The sequence below is a fragment of the Cetorhinus maximus genome, chromosome 33 (genome assembly GCF_964194155.1).
Source record: "Cetorhinus maximus chromosome 33, sCetMax3.hap1.1, whole genome shotgun sequence".
Taxonomy (NCBI): domain Eukaryota; kingdom Metazoa; phylum Chordata; class Chondrichthyes; order Lamniformes; family Cetorhinidae; genus Cetorhinus; species Cetorhinus maximus.
In genome coordinates this window covers 13277174-13296385 of record NC_135911.1, presented here as the reverse complement: position 1 = coordinate 13296385, position 19212 = coordinate 13277174, and the positions used below count along the sequence as shown (strand labels likewise).

The following is a 19212-nucleotide window of genomic DNA, read 5'->3' as shown; positions in this document are numbered from 1 at the left end:
TGGATCATCGCACGATATCTAAAGCCATTTACAATCATAATGGAGAGAAGGATGTTTCCAACAGTGAGGGACAATCCTGAAGGAGGGTGTTCGAATTGAAACCCACAGACAATCATCCTGGATAGATCATTCCGAAGTAATTCCATCAGATAGTATCAAGGGGTTTAAATCTATTTCCTGGGAGTGAGTTCCTGTGGATTTTAGGAAGGTAAGTTGGAGTTATGAATGATTCTCCCGTTCTCTGTTCTCCCCACACTGTGTGTGTCTCACTCTTGCTCAGTTTATACATTCCCATAAACAGAATCCACGTGGATAATAGGATCGCTTGCCTCTTCTCCTCCCCATCAATGTCGTTCACGGGAACGGGAGGAGTTCACCATAATGAGACCAATCGCCCAGCGTTGGGTCGAAAGGATCAACTCTACCAAACTGCGCCATTCTTCGAGGGGACTGCTTCGGTTATTAGGATGGAAATTCTACTTATAGTCACTGTGCGAGGTACAGCCCGATTTCGGTTCCCTTGATTTCATTTCTTTCTTTTTATTGCTTTTTTTACACCTGGTCGCCAGTTTGTTCGACCCTTGTCACTATTTTAGTTGACCACTGGATTCGGTTTGACTCCTTCAGCACTGGCACACCCACAGTGCAACACTCACTCAGTACTGACATCCGAACGTGCGGCATTCCCTCAGTCCTGACCATCTGACACTGCAGTACTCACTCTGTATGACCCTCTGATACTACAATACTCTCTCAGTACTGACACTCAAATGGATAAGTGATGACTCAGTAACGACCATCCAAACCTGCAGCACTCCCTCAGTCTTTAGCCTACGACAATGTAGTGCTCCCTCAGTACTGACCCTCCGACAGTGCAGCACTCCTTCAATACTTACCCTCCGACAGTCCAGCACTCCCTCAGTACTGACCGTCCGACAGTGCAGCACTCCCTCAGTACTGACCCTCCGACAGTGCAGCACCCCCTCAGTACTGACCCTCCGACAGTGCAGCACTGCCTCAGTACTAACCCTCCAACAGTGCAGCACCCCCTAAGTATTGACCCTCTGACAGTGCTGCTCTCCCTCAGTCTTTAGCCTCCTACAGTGCAACACGTCCACAGAACTGACCCTCCAATAGTGCAGTACTCCGTTAGTAATGACACACCTATATTGTAGTGCTCCTTCAGTACTGACACTCCTATAGTGCAGCACTTCCTCAGTATTGACACTGATGCAGTGCAGCACTCTCTCAGTACTGAACCTCTCACAGTGCTGCACTCCCTCAGTATTGACCCTCCTGCAGTGCAGCACTCCCGAAGTTCTGATCCAATGACAGTGCAGGATTCCCTCAGTGCTGGCCATATAAACGTGCAGCATTCCCTCAGTAAATAACCTCCGACAGTGCAGTACACCCTCAGTAGTGTCCCTCTGACAGTGCAGCACTCCCTCAGCGCTGACCCTCCGACAGAGCAGCACTCCCTCAGCGCTGGCCCTCCGACAGTACAGCACTCCCTGAGTACTGACCCTCCGACAGTGCAGCACTCCCTTAGTGCTGACCCTCCGAAAGTGCAGCACTCCCTCAGTCCCGTCCCTCTGGCTGCTCAGCACTCCTCAATACTGACTCTCCGACAGTGCAGCACTCCCTCAGTACAGAAAATCCGACTGTGCAGTACATCCTCAGCACTGACCTTCCAAATGTGCAGCACCAAGTCCATACTTATCCTGCAACAGTGCAGAACTCGGACAGTACTGCCCCTCCGACTGTGCAGCACTCTCAGTACTGACCCTATCACAGTGCAGTACTCCCTCAGTACTGACCCTCTAACTGTGCAGCAAACCCTCAGCAGTAACACCCTGACAGTGCAGCATTCCCTCAGTACTGACCCTCTGACAGTGCAGCATTACCTCAGTACTGACCATCCGACTGTGCAGCACTCCCTCAGCAATGACACTCCAGCTGTGCAGCACTAAGTTAGTACTGACACTCCAACAGTGCAGCACTCCCTCAGTACTGACCATCCGACTGTGAAGCACCCCCTCAGTACTGACGCTCCGAATGTGCAGGACTTTCAGTCCTGATACCAATTGCTGGTCTGGCTTGTCAGGCTGAATTTTGCCAGATGAATCTCGAACAGACGACATTCTCACTCAGACAGAGAGAGGGTTCGAAACTCAGTGACCCACAGGAGAAATTCCTGGTCAATGACTTTCCACTTTTGAGCAGAAATATCATCACAAGTCCAGAACGCAAAGGGTTAACAGCTTCATAAAACTCAAAACACGAGCTGTTCTGTCACTTTGATACAACTTCCTCATTTTGAGTCACAGTGACACATCCACCCTTTCTAATTAAATACACAGAGGGAGCAGCACAGGAAGAGGTCATTCAGCCCAAGCAGAGCGTGTGGGCAGTTCCTCCCCAGGCGAGTAGCCGGACAGGTCCTGGGTAAGTAACGGAACGATTGGAATTCACTTCGACGACCAACACCGTCCTTTGTTGATGTTGTGACTTTATAAAGACAGATTCCAATGATTCATGCCTTTGAAAGATTTCTACTGATTATTGAGATCTGGGTGTGAGGCTCAAGTCTGTTGTGCAGAACATCTTTCTAGATCAAGGGACATGAGCTTTCGGACGTCCTGAGGTGGTGCTATAGTAATGCAGCCGCTTCATTGTTTTTCTTTCTTAAATCCTTGTCACTCTCTGCAGAGCACCTATCATCCCGCAGAGAATCAAATTAGTCTTTGAATTCATTGTCTAAAAGCAGTTCTGATCTCTCGAGAGCTGTCGGACAAGAGGTGAAGTCTCATTAACTCCTTTCTCTTTCAGAGTTTGAGAGTGAGAAGTCGATGAAATATCTGGGAGTGGACAATGATCGGGAAATCTTACTTCCTCCTGTCGCTCCTCCAAGGTAATATCATCGTCAGCTCGGACAGATTTATGGTTACTAGTCTTTGTAAAAGATCATTCTTATTGAGCTGTGATTGGGAACCGATTCAGCAGTGAGACAGTGTACAAACTCACACCAAGTCTCATTCACCCATCACCCCTGTGCTCACTGATATACACTGACACCCTGTCTGACAGCAGAATTGGAGCAGAGCAGAGAGCTCAGAGCGTTGTAGGATTGGAGGAGGTTACAGAGATAGGGAGTGGAGCGGAGTGATTGAGGGATTGGAAATCACGTGTGAAAATAATCACATCGAGGCGTTGCTGGACTGGGTGTCAGTGTAGGTCAGCGAGTGAGTTGTGGGGTCGGGGTGGGGGTGTGGGGAGGTGAAAGTGTGAGTAGAAAATCAGACACAAAATTCAGGGGATGAAGTCTATCCTGATGCTGGGACTCTGACAGCAATGGCCTGAAATTTGTTTATTTTGCTGATTTTAGTCAGAATTTCCCATGAAGACAACACAGCAGCTCCTAGAATAGACAGGCTGTTCAGCGTCACACTTCCTGTCCATTCTCACCATGATAGCAACTTTGATAAGGGATCAAGATAACTGAAAGAGAGAAGGAAGGTAAAGCTGTCCGTTTGTAAAGTTTTCAATATTCAGTTTGCATATTTGTCTTTGCTCTCGACACATGCAGAGCTCAGGCTAGAAGCGCTTTGTTAATGTGTTTCACATTGTCTGCTGGAGTAGGGTCAGTGCTGAGCTTGGGGACAAGTCAGTCTACAATGCTGCATCGGAATCAACAATACAACAATATGGAGTTTGGATCAGAAATAACCCCTGAGACAATGAGAATCCAAAGAGATTCAGTTGACATTGAGGATCCAGTGTTAAATATTGAGATTTCTCTCCCCAGTTGGACTGACACAAGAGTGGAAATGCGACACTCCACGAAAGGTGACAGCACAGGAAGGTTCGTGTGTACAGATTCCATGTCATTACAGTTATCCAGCATATTTGGAAACCGAACATCGAGTCGGAGCCTGGTTTAATAACGAGAAACACTAATTCGGGGATCCCGTTGCCTTTCACTCCCAGGGTCACCGTCACGAGTTACCACGGTTCCGCCATCGGACCCGGCTGTCTGGAGACCTGAAAGATGGCGAGTGTTCCCTGATTATAAACAACATCACACGGGAAGATGCAGGACCTTATTTTTTCAGAATAGAATTTAACAGCACGAATAGCTACAACTATTACCCTGCAACCCGGCTTCACGTTTCTGGTAAGTGCTATATTATACTTACTCAACAATTCACATTCAACACTCAATGGGAAATAACACAAACTATGACGTTTACATATTAACACAAAACACAGCTTATTATAACACACTGTCTGATTCTCAATAACCTGGTGATAGCTTCCAGTTCAGTCCTAAAGCAAACTCTAATGCTCACTTTAATATCAATGATTAAATGTATTGACTGTGTCCATCAATGTTATCGGGTTATCCACTCCCATTGATCTCCCTAATCCTGTTTAAAAGTCTAACAATTTGACAAAAGAAAGACTTGCATTCCTATAACGCCTTTCACCACCTCAGCAAGTACCAAATGACTTCACAATGATGAAATTTTTGAAGTGTAGTCACTGTCTAACGTGCCAGTGAGTTTGTGCACAGGAAGCTCCCACAGAGAGCAATGGGATCAGTGACCCAGATCTCTGAGAGAATGATGAGCCAGGATTCCATGAGCTGTGGGCTGCTCCATCACCCACACCCCAGTGTTGTCAATTCCAGGGTTTCGGAGTGAAAGTGTATTCAGCTCAGTGACACATTCCCCACTAAGTTTGAAAATTGCTGCTGATTGTTGTAACCTCTCAGTTCTGATCTCATCATTGAAAACGTGCTTTCTAAATACAAAAGGAAGTCTTGCATTTCTAGAGCGCCTTTCACCACCTCAGGACAATCCTAAATCGATTCACAGCCAATGAAGTGATTCTTGAAGCACACATTCTCCCGACTCTCTGGGTAAAGAAGTTTCTCCTGAATTCCCCATTGGATTTATTAGTGACGATCTTATATTGTCAGCCTCTAGTTTTGCTGATTGTGAGGAGTGGAAACGCTCGCCGTCTCTACTCGATCAAAACCTTTCATTACTTCAAAGGTCAAATAAGGTCACCCCTCAACCTTCTCTGTTCAAGAGAACAGAGACCCAGCCTGTACATCCTCTCCTGATAGATAAACTCCCACATTGCTGTGATTATCCTTGTGAAGCTTTATACCACTCTCTCCAGTGTCTCTATATCCTTTTCCAAATGCTGAGTCTGTTCTCCCCGAGCTGTGAGCTGTTCCTCCACCCTCACCCAGTCTGGTCAAATCAAGGGTCACTGCGTGAATGTGCATTAAGCTGAGAGACCGAGAATCACAAAGTCTAAAAATAGACAATTCTTCAAAGATCGTTGTAATCTCTCATTTCTGATATCATCCTTGTAAAAGTGTTTTCTCTTGTGGGACTGCGATTTCTATTTGAACTGATGCTTCACGTTATATTTCTCTAAAGGGATCCATTCTCTGTGTGTTAGATTTCACAGATAAACCCACGATATTCCCTGCTGAAATTATTGCAGGAAAGCGTGTGGATGTAAGTTGCACCTTCAACACAACGTGCAATGGAACAGCAGCACCTGTCTTAACCTGGGACACCCCCACTGACGTGCCTGGATCAGTCTCAAACACTATAACTCAGCATGGCGTCACTCTGACCTATACTTCTGTTCTGACCCTGATCCCATCACTCAAACACCACGGACAAACTCTCAGCTGCAGAGTGAGATATCCATCTGTTTCATCGGAGCGTACCCTCGTACTAACGGTGCAATGTAAGTACAGACAACCTTCTTTCTACATTAACTGGAATAGTATAAAATGTGCACAGCAAGATCCCACATACTCCATTTTGTTTACCAAGAGACCATTGGTCTTTAACTGATAAAAAGTGACCCCTGATAGGGCAGTACTTCCTTACTACTGACTCTTCGACAGTGCATCACGTACTCATAGACTCATGGACACTTACAGGACAGAAGGAGGCCATTTAGTCCATCATGTCCATGCTGGTCAGCAAAGCCCTCCCGAAGTGCATCACCTCACACTTTTCCAGGTTGAATTCCATTTGCCACAGCTCTGCCCACCTGACTAGTCCATTGATATCCTCCTGCAGTTTACGGCTATCCTCCTCACTATTTACCACCCCACCAATTTTCGTGTCATCCGCGAATGTATTGATTATTCCCCCTATATTTAAGTCCAATTCATTTATGTACACCACACACAGCAAGGGCCCCAGCACCGGGCCCTGTGGAACCCCACTGGAAACAGACTTCCAGTCACAGAAACATCCCTCTACCATCGCCCTCTGCTTCCTGCCTCAGACAATTTCGGATCCAACGTGCCACTTTGCCTTGGATCCCATGGGCTCTTACTTTCTTTGCCTCTCTGCCATGAGGGACCTTATCAGAAACCTTCCTAATCCCATGTAACCACATCAAATGCATTACCCTCAACAACACTCCTGGTTACCTCCTCAAAATATTGATCAGGTTTATTAAACACGACCTTCCCTTAACAAATCCATGCTGACTATCCCAGATTTATCCTTGTCTCTCTGAGTGCAGATTCATTCTATCCTTCAGAATTCTTTCTAGTAACTTCCCCACCAGCGATGTTAGACTGCCTGACCTGTAATTTCCTGATCTATGCCTTCCTCCCTTTTTTAATAACGGGACAACATTAGCCGTCCTCCAGTCCTCTGGCACCTCACCTGTGGCCAGAGAGGATTTTAAAATTACTGCCAGGGGCCCTGATATCTCTTCTCTTTCCTCCCTCAACAGCTTTGGATTCATCTCATCCGGGCTTGTGGATTTATTCACTTTTAAGGCAGCTAAACCTACTAGAACCTCCTCTCTCTGTGTTAATTTCCTCTAATATTTCACAGGCCTCCAACCTGATGTTATACCTGCATCGTCCTTTTCCATTGTGAAGACCGATGCAAAGCATTGATTGAGGACTGTACCCACATCTTTCGGGTCCACACACACATTACCTCGATGGTCCCTAATCGGCCCCACTCTTTCCCAAGCTATTCTATTACTCTTTACATATTTAAAAAACACCTTTGGGTTTTCCTTTACTCTGCCCACCAGTGCTTTCTCATGCACTCTCTTAGCTTTCCTAATTTCCTTTTTCAGTTCCCCTCTGCACTTTTTATACTCCTCTAGGGACTCTGCCGTATTGAGCCCTCGGTATCTGCCATAAGCTTCTCTTTTTTTCTCAATCCTAACCTTTATGTTCCTTGTCTTCCAGGGTTCTCCAGACTTGGTCTCCCTCTTTGTCTTTACAGGAATATATCTGCTCTGTACTCCCGCTATTTCCTCCTTGAATGACTCCCACTGCCCTGACACAGTTTTATCTGCAAATAGCTTCTCCCAATCCACTTGGGCCAAATCATATCTCAACTTAGTAAAATTAGCCTTTCCCCAGTTTAGAATATTTATTCCCGGCCCAAACGTATCCTTTTCCATAACTATCCTAAATCCAACTGAGTTACAGTCATTATCTCCCCTATTGATACGCTTTCCACCTTCCCCGGCGCTTTTCCATATATTTGGTCCAGAACTGCCCCCTCCCTTGTTGAGCTTTCTATGCACAGGCTAAAAAAGTTTTCCTGGATGCAACTTAAGAATTTTTCACCCTCCCGACCTTGCACATTAAAGCTGTCCCAGTTAATATTTGGGTAGTTAAAATCGCCGACAATTACTGCTTTATTATTCATACACATCTCTAAAATGTGATCACATGTTGGATTGTCTATCTCTCCCTGTCTGTTTGTTGGTTTTATGTCTTGAGTCTATGAGTTCACTGGTTGAGTAAACTCGAATTGCACTCCTTCATATACACTTGTTAGTTGATGCTCGCTATCAATAACCAAGAGAGACCGTCATTAGAACAAACTGATTATTTATTGCAACAGAGGGTAGAGCACTAAATCCTTGCGTGTTCCCACAACCACCTCCAGCTCTAGACTTACAGTTTACCAGTAGCCCGCACTGTACAATGATTGGGCAGGACTGTCACATGGTTTATCCACTTGCATTCTCTTAACTGTACATGGTATTCCACTTTACCACTTCCCTTCCCCTTTACTTAAAAAGTGAAGTTGACATGCTTAATAACATGTGAGCTATTTACACTAATAACTATTTATAAATCAAGTCTCTCAGGAGAATTTCTCGAATGTTGGTCCTTCCAAATTTTGTGACCTGTCCTGTACATGAGGCACAGACTCAAGTGTAGATGAGGACTTAATTTCTTCTTGTGGGACCAGCGTTATTTTGGGGAAATGATCCACGTGTCGTCTATTTATTCGGCCGTTTACTGATACATGATAGGGGAGGGATCCATTTATTGCTCTCACCTCGCCTACAGCCAATTGGACCCATCTCCATAGTTCTTCGCGAGGACTGCAACTCCCACAGTGAAAGTTCTTTCCCACCTTGACCATCGTGTCTAGTCTTCTGCGTCTCTTGGCTTTTCTCCACCCTCCCCTTTAAATTCGGCCGGATAAGGGTCAGGCAGGTGCGAAGATGTCTCTTCATTAGTGGTTCTGCGGGGGCAATGCTGGTCGTTGTGTGTGGCGTGGCCCAGTTTGTGAAGAGGAACCGGGACAATCTCGTGCCGATGGAATCCTCTTCCATCTTTCTCATCCTGTATTTAAAGGTTTGGATGCCCGCTCAGCCCTGCCGTTCGATGCTGGGTGGTAGGGTGAGGTTTTGATATGGGTAATGAAGTGCTGAATAGTAACTGAGGGCTGTGGTCTCAGGTGGTTTAGAACAATTTTTATTCACTCGTTGAAAGTCTTCGAGTCGGGGTTATTCGGTGACGTGAGGCTGAGGTTCAGCCCGGACGTTTTGCTCCCACATGTGGATAAAAGAATCAGCCTCTTCTTCTCCTCTCCCGTGATGTCGTTAGCGGTTGTCACATGTTTAGTCCATTTGCATTCTCTTAAAGGTACATGGCACTCCACATTACCACAGGAGGCCTAGAGTACAGACTTAACAGCGTGTTTGCCTCCTCAGCACTGACCCTTCTACAGGGCAGCACTCCCTCATTACTGACTCTCTAACAGTGTAACGTTCCCTCAGTAGTGCTCCTCCCACATTGCACTGGTCAATCAGAACTGACACTCTGACTGTGCAGTTCTACCTCAGCAGTAACCCTTCTACAGTGCAGCTCTCCCTCAGGTCTGACCCTACAACAGTGCAGCTCTTCCACAGTACTGACCCTCCAACAGTTCAGCTCTCCGTCAGTACTGACCCTCCAACAGTGCAGCGCTCCCTCACTACTAACCCTACAATAGTGCAGCACTCCCTCAATAGCGAAACTCCAACAATGCAGCACTCCCACAGTACTGATCCAGAACAGTGCAGTGCTCCCTCAGTAATGACCCTCCAACAGTGCAGCACTCCCTCAGCACTGACACTCCGACAGTGCAGCACTCCCTCAGTGCTCAACTGAAGTGTCTGCCTGGATTACGTGCTTTGTGGTGAAGGAACCTACAATGATATCACAGCTTTCACATTCTCAGGGTCTCTCAAAGTGCTTCACAGTCAATGTAAGTTAACTGATCTTTATTTAATTTTAGATGCACCACGGAATCTCTCAATTACTTCTCTTGATATGATTAATGCTTCATCGATCAATATAATTGAGGGGAATTCTACAGTGATAATCTGCTCTGTCGAGAGCTTCCCAGCTTCTAACCTGACGTGGCGACATCTTAATGTCCCAATGAACAGAACAAGTTCCAACAATGAGCTGTGGTTGGTGATTCCTCAACTGAAACCCAGTGATACTGGAGACTATCAGTGTGTGGCAGAGAATGAACATGGAGCAGTGGAGGGGTTCATAACCATCACTGTGGAATGTGAGTGTACATAGACTTCAACAACACACACACACACCGACAGACACAGACACAAACAGACACAGGCACAGACACACACACACAAACAGACATACACACACACACACTGACATAGACACTCACACACACAAAGACACACACACAGACAGACATACTCACATGCACACGCCCATTGCCTCACATCTCAGTTCCGCATTGGATCACTGTGGATCACTGGCCTGGTTTTTAGTCTCTGTTGAAACATTCAGTTAAGGGGCTCATTAAAACCGATCTCTTTGACCAAGTGTTTGGTCAGACAAACATACGAACACAGGAATGTGGAGCAGGAGTAGGCCACTCGGCCCCTCAAGCCTGTTCCACCATTCAATAAGATCATGGCTGACCTGAAAGTAACCTCAACCCCACATTCCTGCCCGATAACCTTTCACCCCCTTGTTAATCAAGAATCTATCTATTCAAAGATATTCAAAATAGTCAAAGGGTAAAATTTATACCTGGGCAGGTGGGTGCGTGTCCCACCCGCTCGAGTGTAAAATGACACACGTTGATGTCGGGCCTTAACTGAGCGACCCCTTATTTTTAAACCATGACCCCCAGTTCTAGATTCTTCCACAAGAGGATTATAAAAAAAGACCGGCAGCTCACGTAAAAGGAAACTCCAAAGTTTTGTATAATCACATCAATAGGAAAAGGGTGGTGAAAGGAGGAGTGGGGCCGATTAACGACCAAAAAGGGGATTTACACATAGAGGCAAGAGGCATGGCTGAGGTGTTAAATGAATACTTTAAATCTGTCGTTACCTATGAGGTAGATGCTGCCCAGGCCATGGTGACAGAGGAGAAACCCAGTCACTAGAAGGGTATAAAACTGAACAGGAGGAGGTATTGGATAAATTGTCGGTCCTTAAAGTTGATAAGGCACCGGGACCGGATGAGAGGCATCCAGAAAATTGAAGAAATGAGAGTGGAAATTGCAGAGGCACTGGCAATAATCTATCAATAATCCCTGGATTGTTGGGAGGTGTCGGAGTACTGGAGAATAGGAAACATTGCGCCCTTGATCAAAAAAGGTTGTAAAGATCTTTCCTGCAAATACAGACCAGTCAGTTTAACTTCGGTGATGGGGAAACTTCCAGAAACAATTATTCGGGATAGAATTAATAGTCACATGGAGAAATATCGATGGATTTAGAAGAGTCAGCATGGATTTGTTAAAGGAGAATCCTGTTTAACAAACTTGCTGGAGTTTTTTGAAGAGGTAATAGAGATGGTTGATGAGGGAAAGGCCGTTGATGTGGTGTAAGGACTTCCAAAAGGTGTTCGATATAGTGCCACACAACAGACTTGTGAGGAAAGTTATTGATCATTGAATAAAAGGGACATTAGCAATGTGGATACAAAATTGGCTGAGGAATAGGAAACAGAGAGTAATGGTTCATGCGTATTTTTCAGGCTGGAGAAGGTTTGTAATGGAGTTCCCCAGGGGTCAGTATTGGGACTCTTGCTCTTCCTGATATATATAAATATTCTAGATCTTGATGTGCAGGGGACAATTTTGAAATTTGCGGATAACACAAAATTTAGGCGAACTGTGAACTGTGAGGAGGAGAGTGTAGAACTTCAAAAGGACATTGATACGTTGGTGGAGTGGGAAGAAATGTTGCAGATGAAGCTCAATGTGCAGAAGTGTGAGGTGATAAACATTGGTACAAAGAACATGGAGAGACAGTGTAATATAAAACATACTATTCTAAAGGTTGTGCAGGAGTAGAGGGACCTGGGTGTATATGTGCATAAGTCATTAAAGGTGGCAGGACAGGGAGAGAGAGCAGTTTCTGAAGCATGCAGTATTCTAGGCTTCATTAATAGGGACATAGAGGGCAAGAACAGGGGGGTTATGCTGAATTTATATAAGACACTGGATAGACCTCAGCTGGAGTATTGTGTACAGTTCTGGGCGCCACACTATCGGAATGATGTGAACACATTGGAGAGAGTGCAGAAGAGGTTTATGAGAATGGTTCCATGGATGAGGCACTTCAGTTATGAGGAAATATTGGAGATGTTGGGATTGTTTTCCTTGGAGAGGAGAGGGCTGAGAGGAGACGTGATAGAAGTTTTCAAAATCACGAGGGGCCTGGACAGAGTAGATAGTGAGAAACTGTTCCTGCTCCTAAACGGATCGACAAACCAGAGGGCTCAGTTTTAAAGTGTTTTGCAAAAGAAGCAAATGCGAGGTGAGAAAAAAACATTTTTCACACAGCGAGTAGTTAGGGATTGGAATGCGCTGCCTGGAAATGTGCTGGAGGCAGGTTCCATTGATGCATTCAAGAGGGCATTGGATGGTTATTTAACCTCTCTCTGTCAGTTTGTAGCCTCCTTACACCCTCTTCGCAAGTTCATCCGTCCATAACATCACCTCATCTGACTCGGGGCCGTGACAGGTTTTAGTCAACAGTGAACAGGGAGAAATTGGAGTTTGATTAATATTCAAATATTACATTCATCAATTTTTTATCAATAAATGTTACATTGAAAAGGGAGAGCTGTATTTATTGAATGAGCAGATCATTCCGAAACACTTTACAGGCAACGAGATATATTTGAAGCGTCGTCATGTTGTAATGTTGGAAATACGGCACCAACCTGTGCACAGCAAGATCCCAAACAACATGGTGACAGTGACCTGATAATTGATTATTTTAGTGAGGTTGGTAGATACTTATATAGAGATTATAATTATAATGTGGGTCACCAATGAACCTTTAGGGAGGGAAACCTGTCCATTTTAACAGGTCTGGGTGTATATGTGACTCCAGTCTCAAGCACCAACGTGGTTAACTCTTACCTGCCCTCTGTACTGGTCTCCCAGTTTGGGTCAAACCAGTGGTTCAGGAGGAAGACCGCCCACCACCTTCTCAAGGGGAAACTAGGGATGGACAATAAATGTCAGCATTGCCCGAGAATGAATATTTAAACATTGAGTGAGTGTATCGCTTCTCGAGATACATCAGAGCATCATTCTAAAACTGTAGTGCAGTAATTAATGGCTGTTTTTACAGGTAGAGACCACTGTAAATGGATAGTAGGATTGCTCACGTCTGAGATCATGTTCAGTGTTTTCATGGCTGGAATCTTCATCTTCATCTGTGTGAGAAAGTAAGTGTGAAGATTTAACTTGATTTTAATATAAACATTTGCTTCAATGTTCTTTCCTTAATGCGGTGATTCTTTCCCTTGGGATCAGCACCAGGCGCCTCTCCGTAAGTGGTCCCTGTGTCCACTATGATCTGGAGAGAACCTTTCATTGTCCTGAATCCAGGTAAACGATCACGAGACCCAGAGATTCCTCACTCTGCACGATTACTCCTGGAATGTATCAGATCACCTTGTGATTCCACACAACCGGAGTGACCACACCCCGATGATCGGTTCATTGACCGGGAACGGCTTTGCAATGTTCCGGGGACTTGAATAAATAACTGTACATTCCCATGTTGTATCTGCCTTCCTCTGATTTAGATTCACAGGGATGATATCAGAACTGAGAGGTTATAACCATCACAAGGATTAGACAGTCTGGGTAGTATGACTAACTGGACAGTTTATTCAAAGGGCCAGCACAGGCATGATGGGCTGAGTGGCTTCCTCCTGAGCTGTGAGATTTTAAATTCATTGAATGTGGCTGGCACTGGTGATGCCGCTAGTAATTGCCCATCTCTAATTGCCCCTTAAGAAGGTGGCGGTGAGCTGCCTTCTTGACCTGCTGCAATTCATGTGGTGTAGGTACACCCACAGTGCTGTTAGGGATGGAGTTCCAGGATTTTGACCCAATGACAGTGAAGGAACGGTGATATATTTCCAAGTCAGGATGGTGACTGACTTGAAGAGGAATTTTCAGGTGGTGGTGTTCCCATGTGTCTGCTGCCCTTGTCATTCCAGATGGTAGAGGTCGCGGGTTTCGAAGGTGCTGTTGAAGAAGCCTTGCTGAGTTGCTGCAGTGCATCTTGTAGATGGTACACACACTGCTGCTACTGTGTGTTCGTGGTGGAGGGAGTGAATGTTTAAGGTGGTGGATGGGTTGTCGATCAATCGAGCTGCTTTGTCCTGGATGGCGTCGAGCTTCTTGATTCTGTGTCTTTGTGCAGAAGTGATTTAAAGAGACAGTCCAGTCATTGGTGTAAGGTTACAGTGGGCTCTGTGTCTGTGCTGCACTGACTCTCTGCTATATGATAACCACAGTGTGATATTGTGTTACTGCAGGAGAAAGACAGCGACGGAGGCAACAGTTTCAGGGACCAGTGACATTGCAGTGACCCCCAGGCCACTCTCTGTGAAGCACCAGGTACAGGAGCTGTTTACATTCAATCCATAGCTTCAATCTCAGTGTGTAGACAACATGTGTTCCAGATTCTCAGCCGGGTTACCCACTGATTTGAACATGTGGAGTCAGCAATGGTTCAGTATCGTGCTGTCTCTCTGTTATGACACAGCAACTGGTAAAGGCTGCCGTTTAAAATCCCAGAGGGAAACTTTAAACAACTGTCATAACCTATATTTCCCAGTGGAATGTTTGAGAGGCATCTCTAAATTCAGGAATAAGACAACCAGTCCTCTAGATGGTTTTATGGCAAATGACATGAGGCATTTATTAATTTACACAAGTTAAACATTTACACATGGCTACAAAGTAAATCAAAATAACTTTTTAACAAATTCCCAAACTAATCTCCTCTAAGACAACCCATAGACTTTAAGCAGACTCCAGGCAAAGCATTTTCATCTCACAAATTCCAAATTAGGTTCCTTTCATTATGGTACCTTTGCAGACAGGTATAGGCTTACAGCTGCTTTGATGTTACAAGGCTCTGCTCTGCACATACAAAACTGCTGAAGTTATACCCATCGCTTCTCTTTGAATGTAAATTCTCATTGAATCATTAGGCCCTTTGAACTCCACCTCTTCTAAGAATAAATTCCCTGTCAAAGTATCAATTTTATGAGTAATCTAAACGTTGATTGGTTTAAGTTATCACTCCCAAGCTTTGAATGCTCTATTTAAAAATGCAATTTGCCTCTTTGCCTCCCTGTTTACATCTCAAAATTACTATACATCAAAGCACCCAGACTGGCTGGCTTTAATCCAATTAAAGCACACACAGACCCACAGATTAAACAGATTTTAATAAAAATAATTTCCAATAACATGATATCCATTAATTGCATCATGACAGTCTCTCTCTCTATCCCTACCTCTTTTTTTCTCTCTCTCATTCTCTCTCTCTCATTCTGTCGCTGATTACAAGGGTCATGTTAATGAGTCTCACACCAGACAACTGAGTGCAGAATCCAAGCCGGCACTCGCCAGAGCCATTACCCAGGGAATGCGAAACTGACAGAGTGTCAGTACTGAGGGAGTGCTGCACTGTCGGAGGGTCAGTACTGAGGGAGTGCTGCACTGTCGGAGGGTCAGCACTGAGGGAGTGCTGCAGTGTTGGAGGGTCAGTACTGAGGGAGTGCTGCACTGTCGGAGGGACAGTACTGAGGGAGTGGTTCACTCTTGGAGGGTAAGTGCTGAGGGAGTGGTGCACTGTCGCAGGATCAGTACTGAGAGAATGCTGCACTGTCATGGGTGGTTTGTTTCACGTGACATGAGAGAGGGTTAAACCCACTTAGCCACGACTGACACTAACGAGGCTGCACAATAATTTAACCCTATCAGTGCAAGTAAATGACGTGAGGATGTCTTCTGTTTCCATTTCTCTGTAGGGTAAACAGAACGTGCTGATTACTGAGCCCCGGAAGACAACCAGGGACACAACTAGCGAGGGGGAGACCCCAGCTCCCCGGGATATCTCTAAAGGTGCAGTGGGAGGTGCTGCTGGACATGGGAACCCCGATGACTTTCTCTACACCAATCCCCAAGCCTTGAGGGTGCCCAATGTTGATGGGACTGTCCACAGGGAAGAGGAGACGGAATACGCACAGATCAGGTTCGAGCAAAACTACGTGTGAAACGGGGAGAGGGAGTGAGGAGGTGTGGGGGTGGGGGTAGGGATTGTGATTCCTGGGAACAGGAAACAACCCACTGGGCGAGACTGGGAGAGAGGGAGGAAGGGATGGAATTGGGCTGCGGTTGGTGTGGTTTAGAATGAAATGCTTCTCCAGATTGGACTGGATGCTGAGCCATTGGGGATAGGGATTCTCTGTCTCTCACGCTCTCTCCCTCCCTGTCTCTCTTTCTTTCTCTGTCTGTCTCTCATTCTCTATCTCTTGCTCCTCCTTTAAGATTCCCACTAATAACTGACTTTGTTGACTCAGCTTTTGGTCGCCTGTCCCTAATATCTCCTCATGTGCCTCAGAGTCAGATGATATGACAATCAATCCCCGGATGGGCCTTGGGACATTTTGCTACATTAAAGGTGCTATATAAATGCAAGTTGTTGTTGTAACGGTAATCTGCTTCGATTCAGAATGGAAGCACAAAGGCTCCTTCGACAGGGCGTGTGTGCAGCAGGCTCGCAATAAATGCATTGAGCTGTGAGATTTTTAATTCTTTCATCGAATGTGGCTGACACTGGTGATGCCAGCATTAATGCGCATCCCTAATTCCCCTTGAGAAGGTGGTGGTGAGCTGCCTTCTTGACTCGCTGCAGTCCGTGTGGTGTAGGCACGCCCACAGTGCTGTTAGGGAGGGAGCTCCAGGATTTTGACCCAGTGACAGTGAAGGAACGGTGATATATTTCCAAACCAGGATGGTGAGTGACTTGGAGGGGAACTTCTTGGTGCTGGTGTTCCCATGTTTCTGCTGCCCTTGTCCTTCTAGATAGTTGAGTTCCCGGGTTTGGAAGGTGCTGTCGAAGGAGCCTTGCTGAGTTGCTGCAGTGCATCTTGTAGATGGTACACACACTGCTGCTACTGTGTGTTCGTGGTGGAGGGAGTGAATGTTTCAGGTGGTGGATGGGGTGTCGATCAATCGAGCTACTTTGTCCGGTATGATGTCGAGCTTCTTGATTCTGTGCTTTGTGCAGAAGTGATTTAAAGAGACAGTCCAGCCATTGGTGTAAGGTTACATTGGGCTCTGTGTCTGTTCTGCACTGACTCTCTGCTATATGATAACCACAGTGTGATATTGTGTTATTGCAGGAGAAAGACAGCGACGGAGGAGAGAGCTTCAGGGACCAGTGACATTGCATTGACCCCCAGTCCACTCTCTGTGATGCACCAGGTACAGGAGCTGTTTATACTCATTCCAAAGCTACAATCTCAGTGTGTAGACAACACATGTCCCAGATTCTCAGCCGGGTAACCCACGGATATCTACCTGTAGAGTCAGCAATGGTTCAGTATCGTGCTGTCTCTCTGTTATGACACAGAAACTGGTAAAGGCTGTTGTTTAAAATCCCAGCGGGAAACTTTAAACAACTGTCATAACCTATATTTCCCAGTGGAATGTTTGAGATGCAGCTCAAAGTTCACGAATAAGACCACCAGTTCTCGAGATGGTTTCATATGAAATGACATGAGACATTTATTAATTTACACAAGTTAAACATTTACACATGGCTACAAACTAAACCACAATAACTTATTAACAAATTCCCAAACTAATCTCCTCTAAAACAGCCCATAGACTTTAAGCAGACACCAGGCAAAGCATTTTCACCTCACAAATTCCAAATGAGTTTCCTTTCACTTTGGTTCCTTTGCAGACAGGTGTCGGCTTACAGCTGCTTTGATGTTACCAACCTCTGCTCTGCACACACAAAACTGCTGAAGTTATACCCAGCGCTTCTCTTTGAATGTAAATTCTCATTGTATCATCAGGACCTTTGAACTCCACCTCTTCTAACAATAAATCCCCTTTCATAGTATCAATTTTACGAGAAATATAAACGATGATTGGTTTAATTTATCACTCCCAGGCTTTGAATGCTCTATTTAAAAACGCAAATTGCCTCTTTGCCTCCCTGTTTACATCTCAAAACTACTATACATCAAAGCACCCAGACTCGCTGGCTTTAATCCAATTAAAATACACACAGACACACCCACAGATTAAACATCGATTTTAATAAAAATAATTTCCAATAACATGAAATTAATTAATCGCATCATGACAGTCTCTCTCTCTATCCCTACCTCTCTCTCTCTCTTTCTCTCTCTCTCATCCACTCTCTGATTACAAGGGTCATGTTAATGAGCCTCAGACCAGGAACCTGAGTGCAGAATCCAAGCCGGCACTCGCCAGAGTCATTACCGAGGGAGTGCGAGATGACAGAGGGTCAGTACTGAGGGAGTGCTGCACTGTCGGAGGGTCAGTACAGAGGGAGTGCTGCACTGTCGGAGGGTCAGTACTGAGAGAGCACTGCACTGTCGGAGGGTCAGTACTGAGGCAACTCTGCACTGTCGGAGGGTCAGGAATTAGGGAGTGGTGCACTTTTGGAGGGTCAGTACTGAGAGAATGCTGCACTGTCGGAGTGTCAGTACTGAGGGAGTGCTGCACTGTCGGAGGGTCAATACTGGGAGAGTGGTGCACTGCCGGAGTGTCAGTACTGAGAGAGTGCTGCACTGTCGGATTGTCAGTACTGAGAGAGTGGTGCACTGTCGGAGGGTCAGTACTGAGAGAGTGGTGCACTGTCGGATTGTCAGTACTGAGGGAGTGCTGCACTGTCGGAGGGTCAGTACTGAGAGAGTGCTGCACATTCATAGCTGGTTTGTTTCATGTGACATGAGAGAGAGAGAGTTAAACCCACTGAGCCACGACTGACACTCACGAGGCTTCACAATAATTTAACCCTATCAGTGCCAGTAAATGATGTGAGGATGTCTTCTGTTTCCATTTCCCTGTAGGGTAAACAGCCCGTGCTGATTTCTGAGCCCCGGTACACAACCAGAGACACAACTAGAGACGGGGAGACCGCAGCTCCCCGGGAGCTCTCCGAAGGTGCAGTAGGACGCGATGCTGGACATAGGAACCCCGATGAGCTTCTCGACGCCAATCCCCAAGCCTTGAGGGTGCCCAGTGGTGATGGGTCTGTCCACAGGGAAGAGGAGACGGAATACGCACAGATCAGGTTCGACCGATACTGTGTGTCAAACGGGGAGAGGGAGTGAGGAGGTGTGGGAGTAGGGGTAGTGATTGGGATTCCTGGGAACATGAAACAACCCACTGGGGGAGAGGGGGAGAGAGGGAGGAAGTGATTGAATTGGGCTGCGGTTGGTGTGGTTTAGAATGAAATGCTTCTCTAGAGAGGACTGGATGCTGAGCCATTGGGGATAGAGATTCACTGTCTCTCTCGCTGTCTCCCTCTCTGTCTCTCTCTTTCATTATATGT

The 19212-nt window shown here is 45.8% G+C and overlaps 1 protein-coding gene and 1 long non-coding RNA gene across 24 annotated transcripts in view; both read left to right on the top strand.

Annotated features, from left to right (window-relative positions):
* LOC144671591 (uncharacterized) overlaps positions 1 to 19212 on the top strand; it is a 320132-nt gene that overhangs the window by 46663 nt on the left and 254257 nt on the right. For 3 of the 23 annotated variants that reach the window (XM_078533577.1, XM_078533578.1, XM_078533574.1), the window contains 2 exons: positions 2361 to 2445; positions 2830 to 2911. The exons of 1 other annotated variant lie outside the window; for it this stretch is intronic. In XM_078533577.1, the coding sequence (XP_078389703.1) occupies positions 2872 to 2911 (40 nt within the window). In that variant the 5' untranslated portion in view covers positions 2361 to 2445; positions 2830 to 2871. Of the gene's footprint in view, positions 1 to 2327; positions 2446 to 2829; positions 2912 to 12413; positions 13034 to 15818; positions 15868 to 17020; positions 17103 to 18856; positions 18996 to 19212 lie in introns of those variants that run through there. 19 more of the 23 variants (XM_078533580.1, XM_078533581.1, XM_078533583.1 and 16 more) reach the window with 14 other exon arrangements.
* On the top strand, positions 6638 to 9568 carry LOC144671628 (uncharacterized). The gene is made up of 3 exons (XR_013573967.1): positions 6638 to 8055; positions 8960 to 9192; positions 9445 to 9568. It is a non-coding gene; the product is annotated as an uncharacterized LOC144671628 (long non-coding RNA).